The sequence below is a fragment of the Leopardus geoffroyi genome, chromosome X, assembly GCF_018350155.1.
Source record: "Leopardus geoffroyi isolate Oge1 chromosome X, O.geoffroyi_Oge1_pat1.0, whole genome shotgun sequence".
Lineage (NCBI taxonomy): Eukaryota > Metazoa > Chordata > Mammalia > Carnivora > Felidae > Leopardus > Leopardus geoffroyi.
Window position 1 is genome coordinate 86,832,653 of NC_059343.1, and position 12,683 is coordinate 86,845,335.

At 39.6% G+C, this 12,683-nt stretch overlaps 1 protein-coding gene across 2 annotated transcripts in view; it reads left to right on the top strand.

Annotated features, from left to right (window-relative positions):
• The first annotated feature begins 2,423 nt into the window (after positions 1-2,423).
• The window catches only part of NRK (Nik related kinase), a 147,125-nt gene continuing 136,865 nt past the window's right edge, over positions 2,424-12,683 (top strand). For both annotated transcript variants that reach the window (XM_045471500.1, XM_045471501.1), the window contains exons 1-2: positions 2,424-2,815; positions 11,034-11,099. In XM_045471500.1, coding sequence (XP_045327456.1) covers positions 2,759-2,815; positions 11,034-11,099 — 123 coding nt within the window. In that variant the 5' untranslated portion in view covers positions 2,424-2,758. The remainder of the gene's footprint in view (positions 2,816-11,033; positions 11,100-12,683) is intronic.

The window sequence follows — 12,683 nt, forward strand, 5'->3', positions numbered from 1 at the left end:
GAAAGAGAGAAAAAATAACATTTTAAAAGGGAAGGGGAAGTGATGGTTTGGGGATGAGGAGAATAGAAGTCCTGAAGTCAGAAAACAAGTGCCCTATTTCAAGGTTTCTCTCAGGGTTAAGCCTCATGCTTGGGGGCCACCTATTTGCCTTCTGGTCTGTTAGCTAGGCTGACCTTCCCTAAACCTGCCACAGAAATTCCCATAATGCCAGTTTACAAGGCAAAGTTTCCATGCTCTTCCATGCCTCATTTTTCCTTGAAAATAATAATAACTTAAAAATGTGTAGGTTCTCTACCATGTTCTGGTCAAACACCTAGATTCCCACCCACACCCACCCCCCAGGAGGGCCCCACCCTGCTAAGTGGCTAATCCCTGTGGAGTCAAGAAGCCGCTAGCCTCCCACAGAGCCTTGCAACTAGAGAGCCCAAAGATCTAGCCTGGATTCTTTCGCCTGGTTTGGACTTGTCTCCTTAGACAGGCTAAAACAGTCCGCCATTGGGGGCCATGGGGCATTTCCCCACACATTACCTGCAGCAAACCGCACTGCCAAAAAAAAAAAAAAAAAAAAAAAAGCCTTAACTTATGAACACTTCTTCTCTTTAGCAACAACTCTTTTCAGAATTCCTTTAAATATTGTATTTCTTGACTCCGTGTTTTGATTTCTGAAAACTAGATATGTATACAAAAGTGTAGCTTTCTATTAACTAGTTCACCTGCCCATCTCTAGTCATGAATTGCTGTTTTCAGGCACATATTTAGTAACATCCAGAAGAGTTTTCCTAATCACCCAGGAATTCTTAAACTGTGTTTTAAAAGGGAAGATTTTGTGCGGTGGAGTTGTCAAGGTTTGGATTTTTGGAAAATGAAATTTCTGTATGGTTTACATCATATTTGAATTAACATGAAAATTCGATCCAGAACACCCGAGCTTCTTTTTGGTGGGGGTGGTTGTTAGTTTTCTCCGCATCCGTTAACGGAGAATTTATTTAGGGAGACCCGGTTACTCAGACCGGCTGTGGCCATTACAGAGCTCACTGAGGCTCGGAGGTTAAGGAACGTAAAGAGGTCAAACTGAGAACTTGAAACAGATATGAAAGAAACAAAATCCACCAATATATAGAGAATAATTACAAAAGTTAGAAGCGTGTGTCAGAAATGGTGAACTTCAGGTAGGTAGGAAGAATTATTCGTGTAAATCTTCCTACAAATGGTAGAAATTTCTTAATTAAAAAAGAAACAGGAACCCCTCCCCACACACACACATACATTGCGCTCCAACTCCAGAGTGCCGGTGCGCGCGGAAGCAGTCTGTAAGTAAGCTCCAGTAAGTAAGCAAGCAGCTTCGGGACATTTTCTAAAGTGCTCTTTGCAGTGCAAGAGCTTAGAATGCGGTTAGTTTTAGGCACGGAATCCCTTTCCAATAAACTCTTCAAGAGGCGCCTTACTTCTTTAGACTAAATCCCATTTGTCAGATTCTTTTAAAACGTGTGTCAGATACCAGGAGCTTTGTGGGGGAAACGGAGGCGAAGAGCTTGGGCGCCCTGAAACGTTTTGCAACGAATGAGCGAATGAATGAAACCTGGCCCCAGAGAGCTGGAGACTGGGGAATTAGCAGGAACTTTCTCTGTGCTCTTGGAACGCAGCAAACTGCAAACTTAGGAACTGGGAGAGCTGGGGCTTCAGAGACTCAGTGTCACTCAACTCCCAGCATCTGTGAACAGGTGCGGTTCCGACTGAGCAGCCCAGGCCTGGTACCAACTAACTCTGGGGCAGAAAAGATGCGGCCCTCCTGAAGGGGACTTCGCAGCCTGTCCACGCCGCACTGCCCTCATCTAGTGGCTTCGAAGGCCGAGCTGTGGTAGCCCTGCTATGCACTTGGTGCTTTTTCCCCCGCCCTTACAGGGGCTCGCCTAGGTCTGATCCCTAACCCAGTGCCCAGTCATTCCCTTATCTAACTTGATGGGTCTTTGAGTAAATGAAGCAATAAAATCAGAGGAGCATAAAGAGAAAATAGACAACTAGAAAAGTCACAAGTGTTTAATGGAGAGGAGGGCGCGGGCTGTTTGGACTGTGGCAGAGCTGTGAGGCCCAGACTGGGAGCGGCGCGGAGCGGGACCGGTTTTCCGGGGCTGGCAGCTGCCTCGAAAAAGTTTCCTCTGGAACACTCGCCAGCGGGGGCGGGGGCGGGGGCAGCAGGCGCAGCGGTGTATGTGGGAGGGGGCGTGCAGGCGGGGGAGGCCGCCAGGGGCGACTAGCAAACCGTTATAGTCCTTCAGCACCTCCCTTGGCCAGTGGCCCCCCTAGCCCGCCTCCCCGCCGCGCGGCTGCCCACCTGGCGACGTGACGCTGCACCAATCCTCTTCGAGCTGCTCCCGGGGGGTGGGGGGGCCCTCCTTGTACCGCCCCCCTCCCCACCCTGAAAGAGGCGCACCCTGCCGGGGCAGACACTGAGCTCTCGCCCGCAGAGCACCCTTCTAAACTTCTTGGTCTCCAGGACGGACGCTCAGGCGCTTCCCTCGCCTTGGCCAAACTTGCTTTCCCGCCTCTCAAATTCGACTTCCTTGCACTCCAAACTCTTTTCCCTCCAGTTTCCCCTCCTCTGTCTCCCAAGCCACAAACCCCGGTCCCCAATTCTCTCTCCCCCCCCCCCCCCACACACACTCTCCCTTCTTCTCTCCCTTTTCAACTTCTTGTCCGATTCCACCTCAGGCTCCAAGCGTTCCTAACTCAGTCGCCCGCTTTCCTTCGGCTCGAAGCCATGGCGGGACCTGGGGGTTGGAGGGACAAGGAAGTCACGGATCTGGGCCACTTGCCGGTGAGTAGAGGACGCCCATCGCCTACGAAGTGCTCTCTTCTTCGGGCTCTGAGCACTGGGGTAGGAGACGGACTTGGGCAAGTCGGGCTAGGACAGAAGTTCGACGGGACCACGGGTGCGGAAAGAGACCCCAGAGTTGGCTTGTGGAAAAGGCGCTCCCCCGCCAGACTCCCGGCCGCGCCAAATTCACGAAAAGGCAAAGCGACGGGGGTGGGGAAGAGAGAAGAGGTGGCAGTGGGGTGGTGCGGGCGCTGAAATACGGGACATTTTCTAAACGTGGCCCGTTTTGTCTAGTGGTGCTCGGGTACCTGTACTTCCAGAACTCGAGGAGAGGCCAAAAAGCAAGACGATGCTTGGCTTCCTGAGAGCACTCTTCCCTGTCACCCCGCCGCTCTGTCGTTTGCTTCTTTTGCCAAAGCAGATGCCCACTCGAGGAATGACCTTTACTTCTAGGTGACAGGGGGCTAGAAAATTAAAGCTTTGGAGGCTCATTTCTCTCACTTTATAATGGCGCTTTCTAAAACCTTATTCTGCCAGGGCACTGTTCTCGATTTAGTATTGCAGGAGCGAAAGCACTCGACGCCGCTTGGGGAAGAAGTGAATTCTGCACACCCCAGTTTAAAAAAGAAAATATTGTGCTCACTAGCTATCCAGATATAGATTTTTCTCAGGGTTTTCGTTTGTGAATTCTCTTTTTCCAAATGCCCGGCTTTCCTCCAGAGTTGTAATTGATTGGCGAGCTATTATCGCTGTCGTTATTAGTAGAGTTATTATTTTAGCAGTGCCGTTTATTTCATTGGCATCTGGTCTCTGACAGATATTGGATTCCACCCAACTCCGTTTTTTAAGTTCCCTTTTTAGATTGGCATTTCACTCGCACCCTCTCTTGAATGCAAAGGGCCCCTGGACTCTCTGAAAGGGAATAAGCATGCACCATGCTGGAATGATCACCAGGCAACTGTAGTTCAGGGCAGTGGCCTTCGTGCTTTGGGAAAAGCTAAATATTAACCTTGAGGTTATAGGACTATTCAGAGTCGCAGTGCTTTAATTTTATACATATTTGCCATTTAAAGATTGTCTTCTTAATGAGGGCAGACACCTGTCCCCATAAAAAAAAATGGGGCATTCCCCAAGCCTCACCTATATAATTTTATACTAGAATGGTGTAGAGGAGGTGGTGATGCACATGGGTAATATTTTAGCAAATTGTCTTCAGTCTTAAAGAAAGGAACTTCAATATTGACATGTTGAGTTGCAAATATTAACATTATGGTTATTGATACAGCTTTATAAAATAAATTCACAAAATGTTTAGAAGTTAAATCTTTTTTTACCCTGCATACATGAAATTTCTGGCATGTGGAGGCCTCAATTGGTGGTTTCCTTTCTGAACAGAATTTTCATATTTTGACTAGATTTACTCTGAAGTAAAAGTGTAAAATCAATGAATAAAATGTTACCATCCTCCAACATTCCCTATATATGGTGGGAGAAAGAGGGAACAAAAGCAAACTAGGGCAAATATGTGAAACCACAAATAAGTAAACTGAAATAAACCCTTTTTTTTTCCTAAAATTGACTGAAGAGTGGAATTGGTAAGACGTCATAGAAATGATATAGTAGGGAATTCCAAACCCGGGGGCGGGGGGGAAGGGTTTATTGGTACAAAAAAATGGGGGGAAATGGCCCAGACTAACTGACCCCATCATGGCCCTTGGGCATAAGAACTTGGTGAGAGCTGAGGAGATAAGGAGAAAGGCTATAATCTTTACATTGCAGTTCAGTGCAATATTAGTTTTCTGGGATTTGGTCGGGGTATGGAGGGGAGAAAGATGAGGCTGGTTTTTAATGTAGGAATAGGGGAAACAAAACCTAAGGGCATTGATGCTTAATTTCATTTTATAGACTTCGTGAAAGTGTTGTAAAGTCGTCAGCTTCTAACAATTTTTAAATTTTTATTATACAAGATCCATTTTATCTCATTGTGGAGGTCATCACCATAGCAAATTATGCATATTTAAGCAAATTATGCATATTTAAGCAAATTATGCCCAATTCTCCCCTCTCCCAAACAGCCAGGTCTAAACCCTAAGAAATCTAGCAGAAGAGTAGCACTCCCTTCAGAATTTCCTTACCGTCAAATTTCTAGAGATGCAAAACATTCACTATTGCTTTGGTCACAGAGGTATATTCTTAATGATTTGATATTTCTTTGCATTTGACTTATTTCCTGAGGAAGTAGAAGTAAAAGTAAATGAAGAAGTCAAAAGACATCTAGATTAGCTTTTTGGAAGTTTGCACCTTGATAAAAAGTAGATGATAAAGCAAAGAAACCTGCATATGGTGGGATCTCTTCTGATAATTAGCCTCAATGTAATTATCTTCATAGTATATTAAGGTCAGAAGGTTGGCATCAATCAACACCAAATATACCAATTTGACAATAGCCACATAATAAGGGGAGATTCGGACCTTGGTATATCACACTGAGCAAGAGATAATCTTGCAGATTTTAAAATTATTAAATATGGGTCTAGATTAAGATTGATATATTATGTCCTTTGTAGAGCTGGCCAGCTAAATGACCATAAGGCAAGGACCCTTGAGAGAGGTCAGGCTTGCTGTGCAAACTTGGATTTAAAGAAAGCGGTAGAAGCTTATTTGGTATTTTTTTAATTAGATATTATTTTTAAACTTAAAATAGTAAGCGAGAGTGAAAGCTAGGGAAGCAGGAGAGGAGGGGAAGGAATTGTATAACCTTTTTTGCATAATACACTAAAGTTAGAGACATAAAGAGACCCAACATAGTAATCAGAGAATGACAGGTCAGCTATATTTAATAGGTTGCTGTAATTTTTCTTTCTGATTTACCACTGAATAAATATTTCCTATAGATGACAAAACAAAAAAGAAAGTACAGAGATTTGTGGTTTGTGCTTACTTTTGAAAACACAATTGCAAAGCCTTGTGTGTGTGTGTGTGTGTGTGTGTGTGCACGAATATGTATGTATTATTTTCACCTTGCCTGCAAGCAATACCTGGATCTCCTCTCTCTCTCTCTCTCTCTCTCTATATATATATATATATATACACACACACATATATATATATATATAGGCATACAAGGAGAAAAAATTAAGATGTATATATATGTATATATACATGTACATGTATACATGTATACATATATATGTATATATGCATGTATATATACATATGTATATATATGTATACATATATATAGATAGATATATAGATATATACTGTATACATATATACATCTTAATTATTTCTCCTTGTATGCCCATGTCACTCAGTCCTTGGGACTGGAAACTATTTCTTCATCTCCAAATCTGGCATGTCTTTCACTATGATAGTCCCCTTTGCCTTCTGTGCCCAGTATGGTAATGACACTCCTCATGGCTGTGGCCTTGGTATTTGACACTGCCATGTGTAGTCCTAATCTATATTGGGGTCAGGAGTAGACAGGCCTGGAGGACAGTAGTGGCAGAGGTGATCTTAAATAGCACATGATCCAAAAACTATATTTGAATTACATTAGGTTTATATTTAAATATAACTGTCAGCTTTCCCAGTCTTCTACCACCCAGACCAAGCCTGTCTTCCACACTCAGTCCTGAGAACTTTCCTACTTTACAAGAACCTTAGCCCCCTGTTTTGAAGCAGTTTTACCTTCTAGTCCACAAATATTGAAACATTCAGCATGTCTTCCATTATGTATTTCAGAGCATCACCTCAGTATGACACTGTATTTCAATCTATTTTCTCAGTCTCCCCACCGGCCCCCGCCACTTTCTAGAGCAGTTTATATTACTGCACAAGAATAATGCACAAGAGGGGCGCCTGGGTGGCGCAGTCGGTTAAGTGTCCGACTTCAGCCAGGTCACGATCTCGCGGTCCGGGAGTTCGAGCCCCGCGTCGGGCTCTGGGCTGATGGCCCAGAGCCTGGAGCCTGCTTCCGATTCTGTGTCTCCCTCTCTCTCTCTGACCCTCCCCCGTTCATGCTCTGTCTCTCTCTGTCTCAAAATAAATAAATAAAAAAAAAAAAAAGAATAATGCACAAGAATCATTTGGGGGGATCTTGAGACCCATCCCCAGAAATTCTGATTTCATAATTCGATGGTAGGGATAAGGAATCTATATTTTAAACATGATTCCCCAAGTCTATACAGTCCATAGTTTGAGAAACATTGGTCTTGAGGAAGAGGTTTTCCTTTCTAAATGTTCCATTTGGATTGTGAAGCCCATTCCTCTATCTCTGTAACACTCTCTCTGGCACTTGCTGTGCTACATATGTCATTTTCAGGTTTTCTCTTCATAAACTTTTCATAAAATCTCTACTTCTAATATTTAAAACAAAAGAAAAAAAGTTTCTGCTAGTCCTTCTAGGTGCTGTGCAATCTTTTCCCTTTCTTTAACTGTCTAATGGCTTGTGTTCCCTAGTTTTTTTTTTTTACTACCCTGAATCTAAAGCTCTTTACTATTCATACTGACCACTTAACAGTTCCCTTTTGTTCTTAATTTCTGCTATATTTGTTTCTGTTGATCAGCCTCTGCTTTTGAGCCTCCTCCATGACCAGTGAACACTGCCTTCTAGTGGCTCTTTTTCTTCCTGTTACCCCCAACCCCCTATCCTTAATAAAATTATCCATCAAGGTGCTAATTCTGCCCCCTCTCCTGGAATTCAGACGACAGAAACAACTCCTGAAAATGTGGGGTTTCAGGTAGCAACCAGACCAAGACCTTTAAATTGCCAGAGATATTTTAGATACATAGAAAATATAACAAAGTGTAAAGGATTTGCCTAGTATTTTATGGTTCAAAAATATTTTAAGACTAGAATTTTCATAATTTCTTTTGAGAAAAGCTTTTACAAACTCTAGAATTTCTTTTTGAGTGACAATTTTTTAACCAAAAAGAACACCAATGCATATTAAACCATCAAATAATTCCCAAATTATTGTAGCAATCATAGATACAAAGAGCTTCCTCTGCTGGTTCCCTTTTCTCAGAGTGGCAGGGCAGAGAAGAGGACCAAATAATTATGGAGATCCCTCTGATGTTGACTTCTTAATGTCATAGATACCAATAAAAAGGTTCTCTTTCAATGTTTACTTCCTCGGGAGCCTGGAATAGACTTTCTGTACCATTCAGTGGAAAATCTAATATAAGAAATTGAGGAATAGTACCCTACTAATTAGCATAGTTTCTCACCTCTTTTTTCCCCCAGTTTGATAATTATTTAGTCTTGAAAGATACTATAGTGGAGATGGGAAACAGAAATATTACATGAAATTAAGTAAAAAAGTACTCTTAGTATAGATGAATACTAAGTTGAGCTGCTTTTAAGAACAGAAGAAAGAGTTTTATAACATTCTTTTTAAAAATATGAGCATGAGGGGGAGCCTGGGTGGCTCAGCTGGTTAATCTTCAGAGTTCGGCTCAGGTCATGATCTCGTGGTTTCGCAGTTTGTGAATTGGAGCCCCACATTGGGCTCTGTGCTGACAGCTCAGAGCCTGGAGACTGCTTCAGATTCTGTGTCTCCCTCTCCCTCTGCCTCTCCCCCACTTGTGCTCTCTCTCTCTCTCTCTCTCAAAAATAAACATTAAAATATTTTTTTAAATATTAGCATGAGGAGAATTAAAATGTTTTGGTCATTTATGAGCAGAAAACATTTCCAAACAACATGAATACAGATAAAATAGTACCCCCAAGAATTCCACAGGTATTTTATTATCCCAATCCATTTCTTTGCTTTTTTTGAATAATTATATACCTGAGTTCAAATATGAGTATAAATAATACATTTATTATGCTTTTGAAGGCTAGGAAAAAGCTTAAAGATATTTAGGACTTTTGTGCTCAAAGATTCAGAAGTAAAGTTTTTCAGGTAATACAGTAATTCTCCAATATGTGGTATTTTTCCAGCTAAAATGTATCTTTAACTATAACAAAGAATGGATTACCAACAGGAAACAACTAACACATTTGATTCTTTTGACAGATGGCCAGAGGTTGTTCCTCCAGAATTAATAATGTCTAATATAAATCCCTCAGTAATATCCTTCAGAGAAATATGCTAATGTGATGAAGTCTTTAAGCCAAACTTTCACAACTCCTTTGTTGGCTATCTTATTTTCCCATTAAACTTTCAGTGAGTTATAACAACAATAACATGCTGAATATCAAGGCCACTATAACAATCTATTTTTACTTCTCTTAAATTCACAAAATTATCATTTTAAATAACTTATATTTTCATTGAGAGTATGTTACCTGTACTATTTGGTTATAATAATAGAGTGCATATTGTGACATTGATTTTGATGATGACTTTAAGAAAGTAGGCTGCTGTTTTCTCTAACAATGGTCATATCAAATCCAATCAGGATTTTAGAACATTATAACCTGTTTTTTTACTATATAATTTTAAAGCTAGGAAATCACCTAACATAAAACCTTCATTTTATATATGTGAAAACTGAGTCCCAGAAAGAGTAAATATCTTACTCAGAGTCCTATAGTTAATTAACGGCAGAGCTGGGGCTAAAACTCCAGTATCCTGACTCTGTCCAGTTGAATACTTATTGACTGAAGTAATCCTAGAACTGTGTCAATTTCCTATGACACTATTGATAGATTACACAAATATCATGACAGTTTTAAGAAGTCCATTGTTGCAGTCATAATACATTGCATATCCTCAATAATTTTTCCGTTTAGTTTGCATTTGTCACAATGATAAAAATGTTTTCTAACAGGGTTAAGCAAAGTTTGTGTTTATAAAATGTGCTTTCTATGTAAAGCACGTGAATGTCTAAGGATTTGCCAGCGATCCTACCACTTTGTGTATAAACTGGTGTCTACTCATACCTCATTTAGGTTTTGCTAATATAGCAAATTAAGCTGCTAGAATAAAAGTTTAAGTAGTGATAAAATTTAAGAAACCATGTTTTGTAGTGAACAAGAAAGGGATATCCATAGTAAAGTTAAGGAAGCAATGTTTAAGAATGAATATGGAAATCTTAGGAATCTGTCCATAAACATGTTTATTTTGTCTTCTATGATGCCACATTCAGGATTAAGACACAGAAAATGTCAGCAGGGAACGTGTGCCATAAAAAGATATTCAGCTGATGCAAAAATTAGCTTAAAAATAAAGAACACCCCCTCAACTGTCTAGTTAAAAAAAACTGCTCTTAATACCATGCTCTTATTTTGCTATTTATCTATATTTTTTAGTCTGATTCTATTGACTTAGCCTTATTCAAGGAGCCATATATATTCTTTCTGGGTGTAGCACTAAAGATTATTTATTTACTTATTTACTTTATTGAAGTATAATTAACATATAGTATTATATTAGTTTCAGATGTGCAATACAATGATTCAACAATTCTATACATTACTCAGTGCTCATCACAATCAATTTTATCTATTTTGCCCATTGGCCTGCCCCCCCCCATACCTCCCCTGTGACAACCATCAGTTTGTTCTCTGTATTTAAATCTGGTTTTTTGTTTGCCTCTTTTTTTCCTTTGTTCATTTGTTTTGTTTCCAAAGTTGCACATGTGAGTAATATCATATGGTATTTTTCTTTCTCTGACTTATTTCACTTAGGATGATACACTCTGGATTCATTCATGTTGTTGCAAATAGCAAGATCTCATTATTTTTCATGGCTGAGTAATATACCATTGTATATATACAACATTTTGTGTTATTCATATTTAGAGGTGATATTCTTTCCCAAGAATTACCATTACGTAAATAAACTAACCAGAATTTGTATCCAATTTCTACTCATCGTTGCTGTGTGCCAAACTTTCTGCCTAACACTCAGAAAATGAATATTAAAAGAGTATGTCAACTGAAGGTAGATAAATTTATTTCTATTTTAATAATTTCTCTAATTGCATTAGGAATATACTTCAACTAGACATAATTGTATGCATTTTACAGGTTTGTGATAATTCATTATACAACTGCTTAAGATTCATGTCATTGTTTCTTTTCTATAAATGATTATACTCTGTCCAGGAAAATTGTGAAATGTTTATTCTTTTGGTAAATGACACCATGTTCTTCCCATGGAAATTCTAAGGGAGCAAGGAAGATCGGAAATACAATTCTAGATAGTTGAATACTGTATATTTTTCCAAGAAGATTGATATATTTTGTTCTACATTTTTGCAGGATCCAACTGGGATATTCTCACTGGATAAAACGATTGGCCTTGGTACTTATGGCAGGATCTATCTGGTAAGTGGAGTTAGATTCTGTATTGGTTATTCATTTTCTATAACAACAATGATTGCAAGTCAAAGCCCTACACTGCAAAGCAAATAATGACAAAAGCATTTCACTTTGAGAGATGAATCAAATTAAGATAGCTCAGTGATATCTGTGAGAATTATTACAAAATAAATGGATTGAAAATCTACAGTGAATGAACCTACCAACCAAAGGTCTAAAAATTATTAGCATACCATTAATAAAATCAACAGAAAAAATAATTAATTCAAATAAGAAGTACCCAAATAAAAATATCATTTGTTTTATGTTATACATCCATACCATTCTAATTACTCACATTCAACTTTTAAACTGAATGTTACGAAAACAAACATTTCCACAGCATTCTACATCATACTGTGTGTCTGTGTGTGCACATGTGTGTAACAGAGTTAGCCAAATAATCTAACAAGAAAAACTCTGCATTTATTTAATGATAATTTATCAAGCACAAAGTATGTGCCAGGCACTGTAATAGTCCCTGTAGATAAAGTGATTTAAGGGTTGGGAGAGGACATTTTTACATATTTAAGCACACAAATAACTGTTTATTTGCAATTATATTCCTTGTGTGGTTGTTGAGGATGATGTTGATGCATTTTAGGTAAGGGCAGGGACACTGTTAAGGGCTGGCTTGGAGGGGGGCTTACTTTAATGGTCCCATCACCTTGATCAGGTGCCCTTCCCTCACTAACATGGGAAATAGGCATTTTCTCAGTCTTTGTGAAGTTCTGTACAAATGTAGTAGTGTTCCTTTTCCCTAGGCCTTTCCCTCAAAAACCAAATCACTATCACTAGGCTGATCCTTATTGTAGACTGACCACAGGTCCTCTACATATGGATTATATAGAGGTGTCCTGGTATAGGTCCAGTGGAAGAGGCTTCATTGTAGTTCAGACAGAGTTGCCCTCTGCTTGCCAAGCCTGGTACCTTTAGGCTACATCTTCCTAGAAGGAGATTTTTTAAAAAAATCATGTACCCAAGTTGGGATAGGGAAGATCTTTAAAATTTGCACAAAAGTACCTATAGCATTGAAGTTGAGTAGTAGAAGTAGCACTGTGGAAGGTTCCTAAAAGCAGAAGGTACCTTGGTGAATAAAGGGTAAATATTGGTAAATGCCAATAATTGTGACAAAAGTTTTTTCAAGCCATTTTGACTTTACCTATTAATGGAATCAATAAGGTATAGACAGTGATGTGATACAAACACAAGTATGTTGTTTATGTCACTTCACTTGCATCTCAGACTGATTGATTAGTTAACAATTGTGTGATCTAGGTGAATTTTGCCACCATATGCATAGACACATACACCTATATGCGTGGAAGTTCTTCTTCACCTCTTTACAGCATATTTATAATCTTCATGAGTCCATACTCATTTTAATTCTTGAAGGGTATGTATGTATGTATGTGTGTGTATGTGTGTAAGTGTGTGTAAGTGTATGCATGTGTTTAAATATGTGTGTATATTTGTTTTTATTTGAAAGAATAAAGCTCTCTCCACCACCAGATTTTGGGAATAAAAACATCAGTCATATAAGGTAAAAGG